This window comes from Astatotilapia calliptera, chromosome 11, assembly GCF_964374335.1.
Source record: "Astatotilapia calliptera chromosome 11, fAstCal68.1, whole genome shotgun sequence".
NCBI lineage: Eukaryota > Metazoa > Chordata > Actinopteri > Cichliformes > Cichlidae > Astatotilapia > Astatotilapia calliptera.
In genome coordinates, this window is record NC_137432.1 from 36,566,716 (window position 1) to 36,591,522 (window position 24,807).

At 41.4% G+C, this 24,807-nt stretch overlaps 1 protein-coding gene across 7 annotated transcripts in view; it reads right to left on the minus strand.

Moving 5' to 3' along the window:
• The window catches only part of gabbr1a (gamma-aminobutyric acid (GABA) B receptor, 1a), a 130,626-nt gene that overhangs the window by 17,885 nt on the left and 87,934 nt on the right, over positions 1–24,807 (minus strand). For all 7 annotated transcript variants that reach the window (XM_026183912.2, XM_026183904.2, XM_026183908.2 and 4 more), the window contains 3 exons: positions 14,174–14,324; positions 7,915–8,047; positions 1,089–1,205 (listed from right to left, as the gene is read on the minus strand). In XM_026183912.2, the coding sequence (XP_026039697.1) occupies positions 1,089–1,205; positions 7,915–8,047; positions 14,174–14,324 (401 nt within the window). The remainder of the gene's footprint in view (positions 1–1,088; positions 1,206–7,914; positions 8,048–14,173; positions 14,325–24,807) is intronic.

The window sequence follows — 24,807 nt, forward strand, 5'->3', positions numbered from 1 at the left end:
GTCTCTCCGAATGTGTGTCTTGACAGAGTGTGCGTTTTCAGAAGCAGCAGGAGTTTGTGTGCGGCTACAGAGCCCGTATTTGCACCTGAAATCATCGTTTATACAAACTGAGATGACACTGCTTTCGTGTGGAAGCGAGCGCTATCAATTCTATTATTCTTTACTTGAGCTATAATGGAAGCAATAAAGCCGTAACCGAAAAACAAGCAACAAAAATGAGCTTTCCCACTTTGCTCCCCCCTCTCTCCAGCTTTTTTTTTTAACTTCAGCCATGCTGGCTCACGCACAGCACCTCCAACATTGTAACAGCCATTCAAGCGTGGAACAACCAAAACTGAAGAATAAAATAAAGAAGAAAACACATTACACAGTCCTGGGCCGCCTCTTCACTTGAGTTGCATGAAAAATGACTTGAAAAGCGCCCATTGTCCCCTCCATTTGTGAAAGTTTCTTTAAATACTCTCACTGAGCTCTCTGGCAAATTGCCCTTCTGTGGACAGGAAGAGAACTGAAAGTCAACCTGATTCGTTCTGCTTTGGCTCAAATAATAAAGCCCCGAAGGCTGGATTTCTGCATTGAACTTTAATACTCATCCATATTCATAAATATTCCATAAATGGCTTAATCTCTTATTCTTCTGATTAGGTCTTAGAAATTCCCACAACACATCACAGACTGGCAATATCTTACTGGCTGCAGGATACACTATCTTTAAAGAGGGTAAAAACTAACACAAACACAGAACTAGATACAAACTCTGCTCCAGCATGCAAACAAATGTGATGACGAGGGAATCGGGAGCTCAGACTCTTTCGTCTCCATGTGTGCTTTACGTGTACAGTATCTGTATCAGTGTGTGTCCAACCCTTATCCGTGCTCTCTGCTAGTGGATGATGCAACGCTCGCCCCTCAGAAGCTTATGTTACTACGAAGGCTGCACAGTTTTTTTTAAAGAACTTTTTTATCAGCCGGTGCCACACACGCCGCGTGGCCTGTGCCCGCCATCCCATCCTTTCTCTGCTCTCCGGAGATGCCCGAGAGGCTAATCCCAACCGCCCTCGATTCCTCTCCGCCTCCATCCTGCTCACCTTCTTCTTCTCCTTCTTCTCATCCTTCTTGGTGAAGAGGGTGTGGACCCACCAGATCTTGGTGAACATGCTGCCGTACGCCAGGCTAAAGCCGAGGCCGAGGAGCCACAGGCGGAACTGCAGGAGAACAGAGAGGAGCAAAAGTGGAGTAGAGAAGGAGGAATGAGAGGATTAGGCTCGAGGAGAGGATTTTCATTTTAAAATACCTTTATTCAAGGATACGGCAAAGTTTGGACATGTTTACTCATTCACAGGTTTTTCATTACTTTTAGATTTTATACACTTTAAGAAAAAAGCTATTGAGCAGCACATTTGAATTATATCACAAGTTAAAAAGAAAAAACTTCAAAGAGATTCTTTGAAGCAGCCAATTTTTAGTGTAATCTTTGCACTCTTCACTCTCTTAACTAGCTTAATGAACATTTCCAAACAGAAGTTTTCATACATAGACCACTTATTGACTGCTCTTCCTTCACTCTGCGCTTCAGTTCATCCCATCTCAGCTGGGTTTAGGTCGGTAATGGTGGAGGTCACAGGATCTGATGCCGCTTGAGATAATCACCTCAGAATTATAATCAAACTAGTCCTTTTTCACATAGTACTTAAAGGAAATAGTCCCACTTACTTTTAGAGCGTTATTTTATTTATATTTGTCTATTTTAGTTATTCGCGCTGACGCAACCGAGTATCACGCAGATTTTGTACTCGGGAAAGCTTAAGGACTAATATGGCTAATGTCAGATCCAGATGCACCTTTTAGGTTTCCATAATGTTTGAAAACAGCTCAAACAGCCGTCACTGAGCCTACAGTTGCTGTTTTTGTTCATTGTTCTGCTTTCAGAGTAATGATGCTTCCATCCAGCTCAAACCAGAGAGGTCAGTGTGCCTCTGCAGGGTGCTGTGGTAGCCACACTGCCTTTAATTGTGAATGAATCTCCAGCAGTGTTGAGAGGAAAGCCCCCTACACCAGCAGTCTCCAAAGTTTTTTGCGCCACGGACCGGTTTATGCCCGACAATATTTTCATGGACCGGCCTTTAAGGTGTCGCGGATAAATACAACAAAATAAAACTAGTACTGGTACCGAAAAAAAGAAAATTTATTCATAACACACATGAAAAGACCCAGGAAAACCGAGTAAACGATAAAAACGATAACAAAATAACGCTGAAAACCGATAAAAACCCTGAAAAGCATACATTTCACACCTGAGCCTCAACTCTCGCGGCCCGGTACCAAAGACTGACGGACCGGTACCGGTCCAAGGCCCGGGGGTTGGGGACCGCTGATTAAGAGGACCCGAGGGAAGCTCGGAAAGCTAAGCAGAAGTAATTTGGAGAGGAGAGTGACTGCCGTTGGTTGAAAAGAGAGGTAAAAAAACTTCAGTGGTGTGGAAACATTATGGGTTCGTGGAGTCAGACGTGGATCAAGTAGACACAGTGTGTAAACTTTGCAACAGTGTCGTAGCTGCACCACAGAGCAACACTGCAAAGTTCACTAAACATAGATGTTTACATTTTTCATTGATTTTTTATATTGCAAACATTTGCACTGTTATCAGTATTTGCACACTATTTTATATTATTTTTTAAAGTCATTATTCAACACATTGTTATTGTTAAATAAATATCGTCAAATAATCGAGATCTCAATTTCAGTGAAAATAATCCTGATTATCATTTTTGCCATAATCGAGCAGCCCTATCTCGAGCATAGCACAGAGCAGCTTAAACACTATGACCAGTATTAAACTTACCAACTAGAACCACAGAAGAATCCCAGTCTGTTGGAAAAATGTGAAATAGTTGCAACTTTGTGTTCAAGTACACAAACATATAAACCAGATTGCTGTTGCAGTCTATCAGTTTTCTTCCTGTTAAAGGGAAGTTTTTTCTTCCCACTGTCACCAAGTGCTAGCTTGATTGTAGGGTATTTATTTTACAATATAAAGCACCTCGAGACGACTACTGTTCAGATCTTTTGCTTATATAAAGAAAACTGGATTGAATTAAAGCACTAAATAAAATAATGACAAATTTTCTGTATTTGCATCTTTCATATATGGAGATCGGTGCCTTTGTGCTGCATGGGGACGTTTGAGTTAAGTGATGTTTGTTAAGAATTCCAACACGGCCATTATTAAATAACAACGAAACAAACAAAATCTTTATCTTAATGGAAAGAAAATCCCATTAAAGCTGTATATGGCTCTGTGTTTTCATTCTTTAAAATCCAACACATCCACAATAGGAGGAGAGGGACGAGTTAGCAAGAGGAGAGTAGCAGAGAGGGTGAGATGAACAAAAGAAAAAAGGAGAATGAGAGAATGGGGGTAGACAGACACACTGATAGATATATAAGGGGAGAGTGGGAGAGTAAAGTATGGGGTGCAAAAAAGATAGATGACAAGGTGAGATGCAGAGAGCGGGCAATAGTAGGGGAGAGATAATATGAATCCCAAGAGATGGCGAGATTGCAGGAACAGAAAAAAGGAGAAGAAGGTCAGAGGCAGAGTGCAAGAGAGAGGCAGAACAAAGCATGAGAGGGAATAACTGGACAGGGACAAAGAGCAGAGAAGCGACAGAAATGGAAATCTCCGCCTGCTACACAAAGGCTCGACATGGGTGACAGAGACATACTCCCACTCCTCATTAGCGCTGGGATCCCATCGTCTGTGCCATCCCGACACCCAGAAAGTCGTGGCCGCAACAACGAATGCCAAAATCATTTCAAACGCTTAATGAATTTTGACAGTGTTTAAACTTTGGTCGTCTTTCATGCGCTAAATAAGCACGATCAAAACCCTGAGCTGACTGCTGTCTAGTTTGCAGGTGTGCGCATGCCACAGGCAACGAATATCACAGCTGTCCGTGCGTCATGACACCTAAACGTGGGCTTGCTTAAAGTAGACACAATTTCACAGAAGGGTAGAGCTTTACTAAACCTGACAGCTGTATCTGAAAAGTGCAAAAACATAAGCAAATGTGTTAAACAGATGCATATAAACAATCCTGATTTGAGAGCTCATGCAGCTGGACCAGTCACTTCCAATTCATGTTTCCAGAAACTATGTAAAACTTTCCAAAGAGGATCCTGGAGGATCTGGGACTAATAATGGATTGGATTTATATAGCGCTTTTCAAGGCACCCAAAGCGCTTTACAATGCCACTATTCATTCACTCTCACATCCACACACTGGTGGAGGCAGCTACAGTTGTAGCCACAGCTGCTCTGGGGCAGACTGACAGAAGCCAGGCTGCCATATCGCGCCATCGGCCCCTCTGGCCAACACCAGTAGGCAAGTAGGGTAAAGTGTCTTGCCCAAGGACACAACGACCAGGACAGAGAGCCCGGGGATCGAACCGGCAACCTTCCGGTTACAGATATGCTTCCCAACCCCCTGAGCCACTAAAACTATATCTGTGTAATTCACTTCCCTGTGTGCACGCAGCAACATGACAGCTTTAATTAAATGCTGAAACAAGAGAGGGAAAAGCTATTTAAACCATGTGACACCCTATTTATAACCTGTGAAAGGTAATTCAACAAAAATAACACATGCACACCCAAAGAGCACGTTATTAGTCCACTTGCACTGTATAACAAAAACCGTCTTCTGGACAAAAAGTGTTTTTTCCCCCTTGATCCTCAAAGACAGAGAAAATACCTGCAGGCCATTTAATTAGTTACACCTTGCTGGTAACAGGTTGGTTTCAATTCTTCATGGCATTGATTCAACAAGCGAGCCTGAAACGTTCCTCTGAGGTTTTGGACCATACTGACACGACAGCATCACTCAGTTAAAAAAGATTTGTTGGCTGCACATCCATGATGTGAATCTCCTGTTCCACCACAGCACAAAGGTGCTCTATTGCACTGACTGGATCGATCTGGTGACCGCTTCCCCAGTAAGAAAATATTAGCACACCTTTACACCACCGACAGCCTGAACTGTTGATACGACACCAAATGGATCCATGCTTTCATGTTGTTTTTACCAAATTCTGAAACTACCTTCTCAGAGCAAGCGACGTTTTTCCACTATGAAGCTTGTACGCAAGATTAATGCAGATCTGTAATCACTCATCTGCTGCTAGTCTATTATTTAAATCACTTTCGCTTTCCCGCGCTGTCAAACTCGGTGCTGACATCATTGCTCTAGTCCAATCATCTTCTTGCCGCCTTGTTCTCAGCCGCTGCTGTGCATGCATTAAATCTCAGAGCTCTTCTGTCATCCTCCCTTTCGTACTCCCTCAGAAAAGCAGGACTCTCCACACTTCACCTCACAACTTTCTACAGAGGCACCATTGAAAACATCCTGACACAAGGTTTTACAGCTTGGTTTGGCAGCTGCAAGTCCTGCGAGAAGCGTTAACTTAATAGGATAGTTAAAACTGCCAGGAGGATTGTTGGTGCCCCTCTCTCATCACTGGAGGAGATCTACAAACAGCGCTGCATACGCAGAGCTATCTCCATCATCAGAGACCCCCACCACCCCTCCCATGGCCTGTTCTCCCTCCTGCCGTCTGGCAAGAGGTACAGGAGCATCAGCTGGAGAACCACCAGGATGCTGGAAGGGTTCTTTGCACAAGCCGTGAGACTGATAAATGGACTGTGCCCTGTTCTACTGGGATTCTGTTCAATTCGATGTGTTGTGCATCCAGAGATGCTTTTCCACGTAACTTGATTGTAGCGATTCGAGTCTACGTTGCCTTCCTATCAGCTCCAAGGAGTCTGGCCATTCTCCTCTGACCTCTGGCATCATCAAGGCATTTTCACCCAGAGAACTGCTGCTCACTGAGTTTTCTCTTTTTCAGAACATTTTGTAAACCTTACAAACCTTACCGGTTCAGATAGAGGGGGAGGAGGTGGAGGTGGTCAACAAGTACAAGTACCTCGGGCTGTGGGTGGACAATAAACTGGACTGGTCATGCAACACAGAGCACCTGTATAAAAAAGCCCAAAGCCGACTGTACTTCCTCAGGAGGCTGAGGTCTTTTAACATCTGCAGGAAGCTCCTGAGGATGTTTTACCAGTCGGTGGTTGCTGGAGTACTTTTCTATGCTGTGGTGTGCTGGGGGAGCAGCACAGCAAAGAGGGACTCATCCAGGCTGGAGAAACTGATCAGGAGGGCTAGCTCTGTGGTCAGCATGAAGCTGGACACTCTGGTGACAGTGGCAGAGAAAAGGACATTAAAGAAACTGATGGACATTATGAACAATGCTGGGCATCCTCTGCACACGGCCATAAACAATCAGAAGAGTCTGTTCAGTGACAGGTTGCTTCTCCCCAAGACAAGAACTAACAGACTTAAAAACTCCTTTGTCCCACACGCCATCAGACTGTTTAACTCCTCTCTGGAGGGGAGAGGGAGGGGAAACAGGAAACAGGAGGACAAAGGAGGGGGGAACAACTAAGCTGTAGTGCCTCTTCACCTCACTGTACAATACCTTTGTGCAATACTTTTGTAAATAGTCAACGGTGCAATAGACCTCAATACTTGAAATGTGCAATTCACTTGTATTTTTATTCCTATTTATTCTATTTATCCCCTTCGTATATTTTATTTATATTGTCTCTGTATTTATATATATGTGTGTGTATAACTCTGTAACTTCTGTCGGTGCTGTGCTTTTTTGGAAATCGAATTTCCCAGAGGAACCCACCTGAGGGATTAATAAAGTTCTATCTAAGTTCTAATCTAAGACATTATGTAGGAAAATCCCCGTAGATCAGCAGTTTGTGAAACACAGACCAGTCCATCTGGCACCAACAACCTTTCTGATGCTCAGTCTGAACTTCAGCAGGTCACCTTGGCTATGCACTGCTGCCACATGATTGGCTTATTAGATATTTGTCTTAGTGAACAGTTAAACAGGTGTGCCAAATAAAGTGGCCGTGTCCTGACACTACTAACCTACTAACTAGTTTCACATTGTTATCAACAATCAGAATTAAAATATTCTTAAACCAACCAAGTAATTTTTATGCTAGCAGGGTGATGTGTTGGATTAACTATAGCATCCCAGCTGAATTTTGTTTTTATTGATTGTTTTTTATTCTGTCTATACGTTTATCACCTGTTCCTCTATCGATGTCTCTGACTGAAGGAGGTGAGACTCAGTTCATTTTGTGAGGAAGATGAGTGATTTTTTCCCCCCTTTTTAACAAGAACACACAGGGCCTGAAGAAAAAAACCACTTCATGTTGGTTTCACTTTTCACTCCTCCCTGAGTACATCACCTGGAAAAGTATCACACATTAAAACAGAATTTCACTCACCAAAAATAGAGCACATTCTTGGAAGCTCTGTTATTAAAAATTACACGCACGGCAACCCAAATTACTGGTCTGCTCTAAAAAGAAGCAACAATGCAAAGCACCCTCAAACACTTCAATTCTGCAACTCCAGTGAGCTGAGGAGAAGTGTAACAGCTTCTAGAGGAAACATCGACCCGTCTGTCAAAGCACACGTGAACTTTAAGCCTTAATAAAAGGAACATTAAAAATATATATCCCCTGCACCCCTCACACATACAGTTATGAAGCTGTAAATTAACTATAGAGTCCTGAGCTACTTTTGTGCACTTCTGATATAAAGTTGGGCATTTAAAGTCCATGAGGATTGTTTTACTTTTGGAGCCACTCAAGAAAGTTTTTGGCCTCATTTTTCAGTCCAATAATGTGTCTTGTTGATGCTTATCAAGTTCTCAGCTACTGGTATCACATCACTAGAAAAATATATTTGTAGCTACAATAACACGATTACTCCTCTTCACTTCTGGCTACTACTTGCCCTTCCCTCCCTGTGTCGTTTTCTTTGTTACCTGGCAGACGACGGGGAACTGAGACTTCTGGACGTGGTGACCATCAATCCCCAGCGGGAACACAGCAGCGAGCGCCATCATGCAGCCCACCGCTGTCATGTTGTTCAGGTAGGGCTGTGAGTTCTGGATGTACCTGAAATTGTAACAGATTCACACAGGAACACAAATAAAGAGAAAAAAAACACAATAAGAAAAAACATGTTTCAGCTTAAAGGTAGATTCAATGAATTTGTAAGCAGGCGATAATTGTTTTGTTGCGAGCTCCAAGAAAGCTCATCTTTTTTTTGTAGGTTTTTTTAAATTAAAATGTTATCATCCTGATTTGCTTGTTTGGACGGTCTCCTGGCGTGTTCATCACACTGAGAAGGTCCAAATATAGAAACACTCTTCCTCCCCGGGCATCTCCTTTGATGTGTGATTGGCACTCATTAGTCTAATTAGTGCAGACAGAAGGCGACGTCCTATCTTCTGTGAGCAGTGCAAGAGGACAATTTTAGGTGAGGCATTTTTTCACCATACAGCCACAAAGAAAAAAAGGTTATTTGTTGTGTGCACGGCATTAGATGGATAAAATACAGGAAAAATCATTAGTCTGCTTTGTAGAGGTTTTTATCACAAACACACAAACACAAAAGGTCAGGGTGTTTTCTTGCTGTATCTTCACAGGAAAGATTGCCAAAGAGAGAATGACTCACTTCCTAGGGATCACAGATACCTGTAAAAATCTAACAGTTGAGTACTGTCTGATTTAGTTGAGGGGATTTAATTCAATAACCTTCTAAACAGAGTTTAACATTTGCCACAGTAGCAAACATTCCCCGTGGAGGTGCACTATTTACCTCTCTTTCATGAAGTAAACACTTTTTATTGCCAGTGTGTGAACAGACTGTTCAGCTTAAAAACTCAGATCTTCCCTCCACAGCATGGCTTTTGTCCCGTCTTCCTCCCCTCGCCCCCTACCGGTCACGGCAGACGGCCGCCCATCTCTGAGCCTGGTTCCGCTGGATGTTTCTTCCTGTTAAAAGGGAGTTTTTCCTTCCCACTGTTGCCATGTGCTTGCTCAAAAGGGATTGTTTGATTGATGGGGTTTTCTTTGTATTACTGTAGGGTCTTGTACCTTACAATATAAAGTACAATAACCTCCTAAGACCCGAACTCTTTCATGACATGCATATTTAATTTCTCTTTGCTATTTCGGCTGATTGGGACCTGATGAATGTAAAAACAAAGAATTATCTTTTTACCAAATTTTGCGCTCCAAGGGCCTGATATCCACATATGAGCTCATTCGTTTTAAATTTTGATAGAACGGTGGCAGCATAATGTCCTCGTAAGTGTATATCAGGCCCTTGTAGAGCAAAATTTAGTAGTGTGGTCTAGACAACCCAGAATGTGATGTCTGCATGTGTAGACGCCAGGTCCTAGGAGGTTTCAGCCAACTGCTGTTGTGCTTTGGTGCTACAAAATAATTTAACTGAATTAAAAAGGTTCTCTTGGTCGCCTCCATAAGCCTGTGGACTGACTCGTTCTTCACTGGGGTTTCTATACATGTAATTTGATTATCAGAATTCCTATGGAAGCAGTACATGTGTACTTTGTAGTGGATCTGAGGCTGGATTTACCTCATTTTAAGACCTGCTAAGGACCACATGACTTTTATTATGGTATGAAAAACCTGGAGTACTTTCTTTTTACCATTTCTGCATTTGTTGGTTTCCCAGTTATACAACATACATGGCATCCAGTAGTCAATATAAAACAGTGGAGCCTAAGAGTAGGATAGTGTAATCGGTGCTAGCACACACACTGCATGTGAGCATAAGCTGCACCCAAATGCAGGCAACACTGCTGAATACGACTAATAACAATAGTTTTCTGGAAGCTGCACAGTGTCTTTAAGCTCTCTGTGGTCTACACCCTGCTTTGAAAAATCAGATGAAAGTTTTGCCTCTGCACTGCAGCTGCAGCAGTCATATTTAAAAACGATAGTGAGTGTGGGAGAAGAGACAGGAGCTAAATGGACAATCAAGAAGAAAAAACAGGCACAGTGATTTCTCTCTGTTCAAGACAATGTGTTTATTTAAATTCCTCCAGGGACCTTCTCAGCATTATAATGTTCCCAAGAAGAGATTTAGTTTCAATTTAAGAGTTTTTAATATATTCTGCTCAGGCTGCCGATCTCCTGCAGCAGAGTGTGCACGTTTGACTCTTTTATCCCATTGACCTGCCCTTGCACATCCCCGGGGGGCCGCACTGCTTATTTACAGCACAGCTCCACACTCATGTAGAGCGCATACAAACATACATTCACATGTACACTCTCTGACTCGCTAACGAATGCTAGAACATCTGAAGTAACCTTTCAGTCTGTTATATACCATTGACGTATGAGGTGCTGCGGGGGTTATTCTCTGACATGAAGTGTTGCTTTCTCCTTTTATTATGCACAGCGTTGAACTGCTGCTTTGAATTATGATTGATTGAGGCCAGTGTTGGAAGAAAAACTGTCATTTTTTTCCCCTTCTGTGCTCGATTTTTATCTCTGCATGACTGCTCTCACACGATAACAGTATGTGATGTATGTGACACCAGGGAGCATAAATATATAGATCAGAAGCATTAGAGTGCTGCACAGCCTGCTGTCAGTCACCACAATTTGGTTTCTGTATCCTGCGCTAATGCAAAATTACCCATTTAATGAGTCAGTATGACTTTGTCGTTTGCTTAAAAAAAAGCCTGTGCCAACCAGAACTGGGCCAGAACCAATGAAACAAATATCCAGGGTTTCAGGATGCAAATCCCTTACAAGAAATGTTAACCACTAATCAAATATAAGTATTTTTCCTGTTGCCTGTAGTGCTGTGTTTCCCAGTATTGGAGATCGTGTAGAGATGTCTGCCTTCCGATGAATGTAATGGAAATAAATTGTATTTGCCTTGTGGTGCTCAGAGCAAGAAAACACTGAAAATCAGTAGCTTTTCAGTCTCTTTCCTAAAAGCAGAATCAGTTCGTTGGACGATGTTTGAAAGGTTCCAGAAAACACAATAATGACTTTACTTCAGGTGAAAACTGTAAACTACCAAGTACATGCCAACCTCACAGCAGTAAGTTACTGGAACATACACTATATATAAAAATGTGTGCAGCCACTGTGACACTGAGTCTGAGAATAAACTTTAATCTGACTGTATTTCAAAACCAAACATGACAACAGATGGATCTGACTGTGAGACCAAGGATGCAGGAAGCTCATTGGCTAATTCTCCTTCCTGACTGTAATAATTACCAAAGCGTTATAAAATGTACTCCATGTTGATTTTTTTATATCCTGAAAGTTGCGATTGAGCGCATAAAGTCATCAGCCAAGTGTTTACTGAGGTCAAAGAGTCAATGAGCTGAGGGCTGTTCTCTCTCGATTCTACTGGAAGCTTTTTTCAGCCAGGGTGGAATATATGAAAAAGAATGCAGGCGCTTCAGCTTTAAGACCTATGTCCTTTAAACCAGTGGTCCCCAACCCCCGGGTCTCGGACCGGTACTGGTCCGTGAGTCATTTGGTACCGGGCCGCGAGAGTTGAGGCTCAGGTGTGAAATGTCTGCTTTTCAGGGTTTTTATCGGTTTTCAGCGTTATTTTGTTATCGTTTTTATCGTTTACTCGGTTTTCCTGGGTCTTTTCATGTGTGTTATGAATAAATCTTCTTTTTTTTGGTACCGGTACTGGTTTTATTTTGTTGTATTTATCTGCGACACCTTAAAGGCCGGTCTGTGAAAATATTGTCGGGCATAAACCGGTCCGTGGTGCAAAAAAGGTTGGAGACCGGTGCTTTAAACTATCTTAAACTATAATTTCGCCCAAACTCTGAATGCTTTGCAGCTTTATTTGAAGCAACAGAAATAAAGCATGGCAAATACTACATCCATGTTTATAAGATGGCCTCTTTGACCTTTGAAAAATGGTTCTGTTTTTTTTTTTTCTCGTAACAAATATTGCTTGAAGCCAGTACAGGGTGTTTCAGGGATGAAGATGTTAACTATACATGTAAGTGCCTCCACGGGATTCTCATGGCTGATCACATAAAGTCCATTTTGACTGCTCAGATTAAAGATGCACATCTAAATGGTCTGAATGGAATGAGTCCATGTGATCTGTGCTGTTCACACCACTCTGCATTTGGGAAGGCTGGACTAGTGTAATTCCTTATTATCCAGTGGTCCTAGGAGCTGAACTGAAAGAGAGATTATACGTCTCGTTTATTAGCTTCTCTTTATTGGCTCACTGTTAAATTGAATTCCTTCTCCTTGTGCTCAAAGTGCTGAATGATTAGCCAACATCATAACTTCATAGTACCATTTTATCCTAATAGAGCACTTTGCTCTCAGACTGCAGGTCTACTTGTGTTCTTAGAGTTTCTCAAATTAAAATGGGAGGCAGAGCCTTCAGCTTCCAGGTCCCTCTCCTGTGCAACCGACTCCCAGTTCAGGTTCAGGAGACAGACACCCTCTGCTTTTAAGAGCAGGCTTCAAAATGTCCTTTTTTTTAAAAAAAAGCTTATAGTTGGGGGTGGATCAGGTGACCTTGAACCATCCTTTAGTCATGCCGCTAGATGGATGTGCTTTTGGGGGACTTCCCATGATGCGCTGAGCACTTCACTCCCCAGGTGTTTATATGGCATTATTGCAGCTCATGTTTGTTGTTTGTGGTTTTTGTACGCTCTAAAATTCAGCTCAGTGAAAAAACCCAGATCTGAGTCACTTTTTCCTGCTCTATAAACGCAGCTGAAGAGCAAACATCTGTTTCTCCATTTGAGGCGAACCAAATTAACTGAACTACAGGTGTGAAATCACCTGGAAGGTCAAACATTTGCTGAACTTTATTGTAGCTGCAGCTGAGACATCGAAAGGTCAGACGTGTCAGATTCAGTTCGTTGGATTTCTCGTCTGTGATTGCTTTTGACTCATTCGTTGTTTTAAGGTGGATTGATTTTGGAGTTTTGTCTCCTAACAAGGCAGCTGGTGCAAACCTGTTTTGTGAAAACATCTTACTGAATATATTTGATTTGATCTGACTCGCACTGTTTTGGCTGCTGAAAGCAGCCCGTGGTGAAATTGTCTTTGAAATATAATCAAAGGTGGAGGAGGGCCTGATTGGCACACTCGAGTCAGCCAGAGATCCTCAGAAGAACAAACCTCTCCAGCTTTCCAAAGAAAAAAATAAATAAGTAAATCTCCTGATAAGCTTGTGGACTTGTGGGACTGTAAATCACTTTGACCCAGGTCAAACATAAAAATACTATGTTAAAGAGACCTCAGAGATATTCTCCACTGGCTTCACAGACATGTATTAAGCTCATAAATCCTAGTTCAAAAGGCAGTTTTTTTTAAAGTGAATTTATTTGCATTTGCTCTAGAGCTACGTTTAAGCTGTGACAATGAAACCAGCAGCAAGATAGCAAAAAAAGCCATGCCCAAACTGGAGACACAGCATGCCATTCATTTACATTAACCTCAAAGGAGAAGAAGATCTCTGAGAATTATTTTGAGCTCTGTTTTAAATCCAAGAAAAACTCAAAGTCACGCTTGGAGTGCAAACACAGTGAGTGATGAGGTCTCTGTGAGCAGCAGGAGGTTGTTACAAGATCTGATTTCCTCTGACTTCACAGATTTTTATCCAAACAGATGACTTTTGTGTAACAAAGCTGTCTCTTGAATCTTTGAGACATGACTCTGTCGGTCCTCATTAGTTTCGGCTGTTTGACCATTTCATCTGTAACTCCATCTTAAAAGGAAGATTTTCCTTGCGTGACTTAACCACAGCTAATTTCAAGATCCAAACTTTGTGGCATTAACAGTCTTTAAAACCTAAAAACAATTAATTAAGTAAAGCATGAAAACAAAATAATTACTACACTTGAAAAGCTGACACTATAACATTTTGGATTTATTTAAAAATCGAATTAAGTCTCAAAATTGTTGGAGCATAATTTTTCTGTTGAGTTTTAGAGTAAAACATACAGTTATTTAAAAATGTCTGGTGTGCTCACAAAGGCACTCATTTATATTCAAACACACTTTCACTGACACACACTTGAATCCAAAGTAAACAAGTAAAAGGCTTGTGCAGGAGAAGCAGCTTATACAATGACCTCTCCAAAAAAACTCAAAGCAAGATAAACAGAACGACAGTGAATGCAAAATAATAAGCGAAGACTACGAGGGGAGAATATTTCAGGCTATGTGGATGTCGAGTGTTCGAGGACTCACCGGACATTCCCGTTATAGATGTTGAAGGTTAGACAGACGATGCCGAGCAGGATGCCGAGGCCGGCGAAGACGGACACGGCTGCAAACAGCTTTTGAGACAGGTACCTGTATTCGTCAATCACCACTGTCCGATCGGCCGGAGGCCCAGCACCTGAACAGAGAGAGAGAAAAGAAATAAAGGGAGGGAAAATGCTTCTACTGCTCGGATACTCCCAACATCCCATTAATGAGACAATAACCTTTAAAGACCTCCTTTACTCACAGCTTCAAATAATTACCCTTGGCAACTGGGTGAGGGCCGCACTGGGTTGTACTGTCATCCAGAGCACTTTAAGGATGATGATACGATGTTCTTTATATGTTAGATGTAACTCTTTAACAACAGCTCCTAAATATGTAGCTTAATACTTCTTTTAATACTTTTCACAGGCAGTTACATCCCAAAAAGCATTGATGGGAAAAACTTCAACCTCATAAATAATAATAATAATAATAATGGATTGCATTTATATAGCGCTTTTCAAGGCACCCAAAGCGCTTTACAATGCCACTATTCATTCACTCTCACATTCACACACTGGTGGAGGCAAGCTACAAGTGTAGCCACAGATGCCCTGGGGCAGACTGACAGAAGCCAGGCTGCCATATCGCGCCATCGGCCCCTCTGGCCATCACCAGTAGTCAGTAGGTGAAGTGTCTTGACCAGGACAGAGAGCCCGGGGATCGAACCGGCGACCTTCCGGTTACAGATACGCTTCCCAATTATTTATTGTATAACTACTGTAACGATTTGTACTTTGGTGTATTTACATGCTTGACTTTAAAGTAAAAAACTCTTACCTGAAAAGTGAGTGATGTCACAAGAAACATGCTTAAAACTTGCCTGTTTCCATAGCTACCCCCTCATAACAACTATATTTTTGCTGATTCCAGCTTCTTAAATGTGATGATTAGACATGTTTAGATGAAAGAGCCTTCTCTCATAATTGTGTCATTTTAAAGATTAAACAATGAGTCCATTAATCATGAAAACAGTCATTTGTTTAATTGGCTGGGAAATAACCGCTCATTGCTATTCCACTGCCCTTCCTGCTTTTATTCTGTGAACATGACCAGTCAGTGCCGGTGATGATTGCACAGTTCATTTCAATTTCAGATGCCTGACTAACAGAGACTTCTTGTTCTATGTGTGCATCGGAGCAAATATCCTGGTTAAAAGCAAATTCACGGTTCCTTATATTTGCAACGGAAGCCAAGACAATGGCAACCAAAGCAGCGGTTCTACACATCCTCGCTAAACATGAATGAATGTCTCAATACACGACTGCACAAACTGCTCGAGCAGCATTAAGAATCTAATAATTAAAGTACCATTTAGTGTTGTTAAGTAGAAACCATAACTCCTGATAACTTTTCATAATGACTGAGTCACTGAAGCTTCTCAGGCTGATTCGATGCATTTTTAAAGACAATTTCTATCGCCTTTCTATCTTTATTAGATAGATTCAGTAGTTACAGAAAAGGGTGAAAGAGAGCAGGAGAAGAACCGTGATTCAACATTCAGTGTTAAAAGATTTGTTCTTAAACACAAAATTACATTCAATAATGCAGCAGTATCTAAAGTGAAGTATCATCTCTGCCTTCATGCTCACTCGCTCTCACAAACTGCTCCTTTGTTCTCTCTCTCTCTCCTTCTCTTATTTAAAGGAGTCTAGAAGCAGGTGAAATGTTTAAACATGAATAACATGAATCCTGAGTGTCTGATGGGCATTTAAATAAGGTCAGAAAGCCATACTTAAATTAGGATGAAGCAGTTTAAAGTGCCACTGGTGAAACTTTGTCCCAATACGATGTACCACGTCAGCATTCTGAAAACCTGACAGGTGCACAGATGTTGCAGAGACTGATGATTGTGGTCAAAAACATCATCATCAGTTGGAATAGTGACAACAGGTAAAAGAATACCACGATAAGACAGCTTAAAGCTTTTAATAATGCTTTTCTTTTTTTAAAGCATACATTATAAATTATAACCTCCACACCAAGAGCTGCATGGCAGCACGATGTTTAGCACTTCTGAAGCAAGAAGGTTCCTGGTTTAAATCCAGCGTCTGGCCGAGGCCTTTCTGTGTGGAGTTAGCGCGTTCTCGCTGCCTGACTTCCTCCCACAGTCCGACGTCATGCAGTTGGTGGCGTGATGCTTTTAAATTCCCCCCGAGGTATGAATGTGCATGATTTTATTAACTTACAGTGTCAGTGTGAGGTAGTGAGATTGTGTGGTTATAATTTATACTTTGAAAACATTTTTGTCCACCTGTCATTTATTCAGGTGAGTATTTTTGAACTAGTTGAATAATATTTTGAGCTAAATGCATTTTTCTAGATCAGACCATGAAAACAAATCATGGAAGAAAATCATGGAGGCCACAATCTCAATATCTGTCCATCACTGAAAAACCCTGAAAACCCCCCCAAAACATGCTGTGTTTTCTTGAAAAAAGACTCTCAGTCTCAAGCATGTCACTTGGTGCTGATAGAAAAGTTCTTTCATTGTTCAGGTAGTCATGACTCGACATGCCACGTAATCATATGTGCTGCTGTGTGTGGAAGTGCCAAAAACTGCAGTTCCTCTAATGGCCGTTTGGCAATGGCACAAAATACAAGTCAGTCCCCATAGACATGCATGTTAAAATGCCCAACTTTGCAGTATTGAAAATCACATACAGATAAACAGTTCTGGGGTGTGTGGATAGATTCCAGTTTTTAAATGAGTCAGTCCAGTTTTTTGATGGTCAGTGCACCGGACCTTGTTGTGAAAAGGTTATCTTATCACATTTTCATTGTTCATGGCCAAAAGCATTCATAGTCTCAGTCAGAAACCATGGTTAACTTTCTAACATGCAGCACACCATTTAAATCAAATATCATGATGATAAGAGCACCAAACAGCACTGACTTCATTAGACCAGCAACAAACACCAGTGAGTAACAGTGGAGGCCACAGAGGAGCTAGCATTTGCTCAGGAAACAGAGCCGAGGAGAGGAGCGGGAGCCAGAGACGACAACAGAATGCCAATTAAGTTCAAAATAATTCCTTCACCAGTGCTTCGCTCGACCCAGTAACCACAGCTTCACTGCACCTGTGTGAGTGACTCAGTGTGACTTAGCGGGATTGAAGTGGAAAGTATGTCAGAGAAGTTGCCGCAACAGCAAGAAAAACGCTGCTAGCTGCGGTCACCTTACTTAGTCATCCACAAAAAGGGGGAATGTGGGTGCAGTGAAGTAGTTACTGAAGGAGAAGTGAGCCACGATACACAGCAAAGCGAGTTAGTAAACCAGCTTTGGTCCAACTCTGCATCAAATCATTCGACAAACAATATAAAATACAGTGAGATGCAGACCATCTAGGAAGTTTGTGTTTCAGTTGTGGTTGGTTCATTTCTTGTAGTTTCTCTCTAATTAGCTGTGCATGTCTGAGCGTTACATACATAGAAGCTAACCAAGCTCACTGGTGTTAGCTGATAGCTAGCACTCCACCCTCTCATCTAAATATTACACCGTCTGGACTCAAAAAGTTCATCAAGTGCTACAGTGTAAAGTCCACCAACCAATGGGCTGGCATCATTATGTCGACGTCCATCGTGTAAATAAAGTCTAAAGTGAAACTTGTGGCAGAAAAAAAAATGTGCCCAGGTTCAAATTCAGAAAGAAATCCAGCCATTATTTAAAAAAGTGACAGAAAGCCCAGCAGCGCTGTCCTCAGTCAGGAGATTGATACCTCAAGAGGTCGGCTATTACCCTCCCCCTCCCTGTAAAAGTGTGAATAGGTGTGGTTACAGGTTATATGTTCTTAGGGTAGTGGTGATAATGGATCTTTCAAGGAGACAGTTTAGAAAATAGAGTACTACATCTGAGTTTGTGCTCAGTCTGAGCTTTTACTGCCAGTGGAGCAGACAGTGCTACGTGATAGCGTCTCATTCTCGTCTGTACTCACCAGATTTTTCATTTTGTGATTTAGCTCATCTCCAAAATGTAAAAGTTAATGGTGTTTTAAAAAGAAAAGCTGATATAAAAATCAGCATTATCCTAAAAATAAAGACGGGATAACCGAGCTTCTAAGAAATAATCACTCTAGATGTTGAAAATGTCGAACTGCTGGAAAAGTGTGTCATTTTTATTTATTTCTTTTTATCCCTGGAGGAAGGACACGTCGGCACTTGCTCTACTTTTTTCCACCTACAGCTCTATTCAGTTTTATTTATATGATACCAGTAGACAGGGATGCTTCTCTCTTCAGTATCTATTTTTTGGGGTTAATGGTCACACAGTGTCACATTCTGTCATGCCAGTTCAGAATCAGAATCAGAATCAGAATACTTTATTGATCCCTGGGGGAAATTATTTTTTGTTACAGTGCTCCATTTTAAACCAACACAGTTAACACAGTTTTTCCAGTAATGGGTTTCAATAGGAAGTATATTTGAAGCATGTATTTTGTCTAGAGAAAGTGTGTGTGTGTCAGCAAAGCTTTGAAAGACAACAACTGTATTTAAATCCAAACCAGCATCTTTTCCCGCACTGGTGTTAATGGCCAAGCAATCAGTAACCTATGACATCATGAAGGAACATGAACATCCCTCCAGCCCCTCTAATCTAAATCCAATCCAGAACATATTGATTTTACATATATGGACACAAATCAGAAGATGAAAGAACAGATAGCAAAGGTTGTGCTCAGATACATGAAATAATCTTTGACAAATCATGTTGAGGAAGAAAAATAAACAAGACTGATTATTTCACAAACTGCCTTCACACCAAAAAGAATACTTACCGACCGGTGCCGCTGTTATCAATGATCTGCCTTCTAATTTATATATGCATATGTGACCACACACAACACTTAAACACACACACACCACAGGACGCACTCCGAAGCTACCCTGCAGCTTCACAAGTACTCTGTATAATCTGCACTGGTCACTTCACTTTATTGTTATTGATATTTATATTTAAAAGTGCAATACTGTAATTTTCTGCTGCTCATTCCTGTGCAATATCCCATCTGCCCTCCCGTCATATTTCTTTTCAAGATTTTCTTATTTAATCACTAGTGTACATATATTTATATTTATAGATACATATATATTTAGTCGTCTTTTCTCTTTTACCATGTCTCTCTAATATTTTGCTCCTTACTATTTTTCTATTTTTTTTATTATTTTATTTTATTATATTTTCTCCTACTGTATCATGCTGCTGAGTGACTGCTGCTCGTCAAACACATTTCATTGCAATGTTGACCCTGGGCTAACTTGCATATGACAAATAAAACTGAAAACTGAAACACACATCCATCTCAAACACATTAAGCAATGAAATAAATCAAAGATAGAATCTGTTTTGTTAGAATTTTACCTTCAAGATATAAAAATCATAATTGTGCAAAAGGGGCTACAGGGCCACTGCATAATGTTAGCTTATAACCAGATGTTGGTGTTGTTCAGCTGGATTTTGTCAGCTGTCCAGAGTTGGGGGGTCGCTAGAATATTAGGAATAAATAAGCGTGTTTTTCCATGTTAGAAACCTGACTTTACTTTTGAGGTTTGGGGTGAGGAGGAACAGGATGATGTGACATGAAGAGGATAAAACACGGGTGTAATACTTCATATGTTGAGTCTGAAGGCGCAGGGATGATTTAAATGTCCCTATTTATGCGCTCCTATTTACTTTTAATGGATTAATTATGAGTTTATGAGAACGCATCAGTTTGCTGGAAGACAATTATACACTAATCTATGTATATTTATGAGTAGAATATCTGCTTTTTACTCTATTAAATAACCACAAAAAATGACTGACTGCACATTTAAGATTAAATGACTGTTTTCTGAGCCTTTCATCAGCCTCCTAAAACCTGCAGCGCGACATTCATTCACACCAACTTCAACACAAGAAAGCAGGCTTCTCTTTTCTTTCTGGATCCAGCGATATCTGCCATGTGCAGCCAACTGAAACACACTGACTGTTTGAAAACGTGCCTTGGTATCCTAATTTAATCAAAGTCTCTCTCCTCCTTATGACAGTGATTTCTGCCCTTTGGAACAACTAGTAACGCTTTTAATTTCTGACACGGTTGAACAGCATGCTGTGAAACACACAGCCACGAACCACCGATTTGTGCTTGAATGTGTGTTTCAGTAATTACCATACTGTAAAGTAATGTACTGAGCAAGAAGACAACTTTGTTAATTAAGAGTTGAAGCTTTAGGGTTTTATCGAGTGGACCAACGACCAAATTATTCATGCTTGTGTAGCTTTAAACCAGAAGAATTCCTCTGTGAGGAGAGTTCAAAGAGGGGCAGATGGACAGGGAGCCTCGTTTTACACTCAACAGCCTCTGACTATCTGTCTGCCTAAATCCGAGACTGCCTGCAGATGTGTGTTAGCGTGTGTGTGTGAGGATGCTTATGCGAATTTAAGTCTAATTATTCACATGCATGCAGATCGATAGAGTAAGTATGAGAGAACATAGTGAAGAGGCTGCGTACGAGTGCCAGGGTGCATTTAGGCACACACAGAGAGAGAAAAACAGAGGGAGACGGTGTGTGTTCATGTCAGAGAGGAAACAGGGCGGGAGTGTCAGCGCTGCATGAAGCTGATGTGTCAGATGTCAGAGGGAAGTGTCAGAGTGTCGTCCCCTTGGGGGTCGCAGAGTGTCAGAGAGCCAATCATGCTGTGTTTAGATGCTTGTCACTGCAGTCACATAGCCAGCTCGTGTCTGGTGACATCTGACAGTAGAATGACAATATAAGACAGTGTGCCAAGTTAAATTAAAGAGGTATGGCAGGAAAACCAGAGGAAATAAAGGGTTTTGTTTTTTTAAGTAGTTAGAAATCAATCTACTCAGTCGGCCATGGAGATAATAAGGTGGCCTCAAGCCAGCCCGGACACATAATCTTTCACCTCACTTAGACATGCCCGAGTCACCTCTACACTACAAAGTGCCAAGGAGGAACCACAGCAGGATGCTTAAGCCAACGAATCTGGCTCCTTTTAATGGAGGAGTGTCTTCATTAAACGACTGAGCTTCTCACTCTAAACAAGCTTCTATAGGAAGCTCATTTCCTCAGCTTGTACCTGCTTCTTTTTTTCATTGGTCACTACACACAGCTCGTGGCCGTGGGTGAGGGTAGGAGTGTAAATCGATCACAAAATCAAAAGTTTAACGTTCAGGTTCAGCTCTCTCTTTAACACAATTGATCAGTCGGCCCGCAGAGATCTGATCTCAATACCAGCCCACATAAGCTGATTACACAGCTGATACCCGTCTACACATCCAACAGGCTAATTTCACATAAGGTCTACAGCTGCTGTGAGTCTACAAGCTCCTCTTAATCACCGTCACATCTGATGTTACTGATGCCTCCTCTGCTCTGCGCTGATGTCTTGCTGCTGCTCTCGCAGACATTTAGTCAAACATAATTTACAGCAGATGGAAACAAACATCTTATTTTGACTATAGTGGTCCTGACTGATTTGTACATCAATCAAACTGTGTGCTTGAGTGAGATGAAAGGATGAGGAGAAACTGGGACATTAGGGATCTTCATTCAGGATACCTGCAGTCCATCCATATTCCTCAATTAATCTTCATGTGATTACACAAGTTCAGCTAAATTTATGTGTAGACTTCTGATTAAGATCTCCACTGGCAAAATTACTCTCCACATGGATCAAATCCAGCAGGACCAACAGTCTATTCATGTGGTAAAGTAAAAACTGAATAGAAATTTGTATCTTCAACACAAACAAAATGCAACACTGTTAAATAAGAAATCCCCTCCAAAACAGCGTGACTCACAAAGCCACAACAGACACATTAAAGGGAAATTTAAAATAAACGGGATCACTGATGCTTCTGTTCATATGTACCCAATATCGGATGATGACCTTTAAGCAACTCCTAGCAACAGATTTGATGGTGGCGACAAAAATTCTGCACAAAAGCACTGAAGAGCCTAAAGTCTGTTGAAACAGTGCAACATTTAGTCCTTAACAGATAAACAGTTTAGTAGTTTGAAAGGAAAAACATCATCTGTTCTCATAATCAAGTAAAAATGTTAAACATGTACTTTACATCTTGAATGCACAGATTTGCAGTGCAACATGAAACCGTATACTTGTTGAATAATGAATCATTCAAGTCAGTAAATAATCTGCAAATGAATTAATCTGCCATCGTTGCTTCTTTAAAAAGAAGCATCACCAATTTATACGAGTCAAGAGAACATGGATGTGAAAAATTCAGAAATATTTTCTCTCTGTCCGTGTTTCCTAAAGGCACAATCTGATAAAGCGCACAGTTTCTGTCCAATTTTGTCATTTGAAACCAAACATACATCACCAATGTTACACTCACTATGTGTGAAGTGCAGCTGTGTTTTTGTGATATATGGAAGTATGACACGTGCCATACGCTGCCAGCTTCGCTGCCGGCTTGTTAAAGTTTCACAAAGAGAGAATATTACAGTAGTTACATCATCTTTGCACTTCCTTTGTTTTAAATTTTTATTTTTGGTTTGCAAGGCTCAGAATGCTTTAGCAACTCTACATTCACCCAGCTGCTTTTCCCTCGACACCTCAACACACCTTCACATATTTCTGTTATAGACAGTAAATATCCAACACACTTTATAATTAAAATACTCCTCCCATGATGACTGTGGGGTTGGGAGACTCTAGAATGACCTTGCTAAAAACTGAAGACCACAAGCTTGAAAACAAAAAAGATCTGGCAGGGGTGTAAGAAAGAACTGAGCTTACTGCAGCTCCTATAGCTATAATTATAATATTTTTTTTGAAGTGGAACTGTTGTAATTTCCCACATAATCTCTGAGGTGAAAAGCTAACACTTCAGATTGATGCTCCGTTTCACACACTTTTTCTACGCTTGGCTCTGTATGATGTCACTGAGAGCATATATCCCTAATACGGTCACCTCGCAGAAGCTTGTTTCAGATTTCAGTGCATGATCCTTATTCATCTCCAGTATGAGATGAGTAAGGATTGCGATGAATTAGTGCTGCAGTAGATTCTAAGTAAAGCCATAGGCCTGAAAATGACCATAAAAGGTCAACTTTAAATATGGAATATTTAAAATTCCAGAATGTGGAAAGCCATGTACGTGTCTGAATGAATGTACAGTCGTAGTAATTACAGCTCTGAGTAGGTGCACGGCGTATATGTGTCAACTGTCCATTCAGTCAGCGTGTTTGCAGCATCTAAGCCCTCCTCCGTCCTTGATCAGGGAATCAGGACGGGAAGTTGCCATGGAGACCCAGCTCTGTAACAGTTGCCACAGCGATCAGAACAAGAGCTGAGCTAAAAAGTGGTTGTTAGGGCGACCGTGCAGAGAGTGAGAAAGCGACGCGAGGAGGGGCGTGGTAAACACAAAGGAAAACAAGCGCAGGGGTTAAGTTAAAAACCGCGCTGTTTACTCCACCCTGTCAGTACATCAAGCACGCCCTTCCCCCATCCCCTCCACCCCAGCTGTCAAGAAGAAAACTTCCCCGAACTGAGTCAGCTCCAGAAAGCAGGAAATTACTCATTTCCTCTCAACAAGTAGATGTCAGCTGGATGTGTCTTTATTTGGTAAACAGAAAAGAAGAAGCTCATTTAAAAAAGCAAACAAAACTCACCTCTGACACTCTGGACAACATGTCAGTTTCACATCAGCGGCTTCTAACTAGACTGACATCAAGCCTGTCACGTTGCAACAAGCCAAACTAAAGAGCTGGAAGCCGGCCTGATGGAAAAACATGTCGCCTACAAGCAAACAGGTCACCTGTCCCTGGATGCTGATACTGACCTGGAAACTTTACCTCTTCTGGGTTCAGTTAAGCCCTGGCAACAGATCATTTCCTTAAAAGCCTAAAAAAAGGCGTCCCTCTGTGGGCTGCCTTGGCGTGCAGGATTGATTAGTGGCACACTCTGTCCAGGCACAAGTATGTCACCTCCTCAGGGAGAGACGGGCCAGTAAACATCCAGAGTACTCGTCTTGGTGTCTGAGGCAAATCATCGCTAATAGGTTTTCACAGTAAACTCAAGTATGGGCAGCAGGAGTTAAAGCACAGGTTCGGGCTTTTTGGCTTGAGTTCGAGCTTCTTTATGCAGAAGAAAGATGTAAAAAAAAATAAAAATAAAAAACTTGGTTGGTTAGCGAGGCAAGCTAAGCTAAGATCAGGCAAAGAGATGAACAACTGAGCTGCGATGCACAGTGTATGGAGGCCATTGCAGCACTGTGAAGCCCCTCGCACCGGACTGCAGCAATTAACTTTAAAAAAATCCATCCTCCCTCTTTTATCGGCTAAAACTCTTCCACCTCCAGGGATTACACGAGCTTGGAGCTCTGAGTGTCAGCAAGGACAAAATGTTGAAATAAGGCCCGGAGGACCGTCGCTACAGCATCCCATAAATTAAACTGTCAAACTGAACTATATGTACATCAAACTGGAAAAGTGCATATTTTCACAGTTTTAGTTTTCAGTAACTCGGTCCAATTCAGCAGTAAGGTGGCACCCTTTAATTCTTCATCAGAAAAATATTAATCACAAAAATTATTAAGTGGAGAG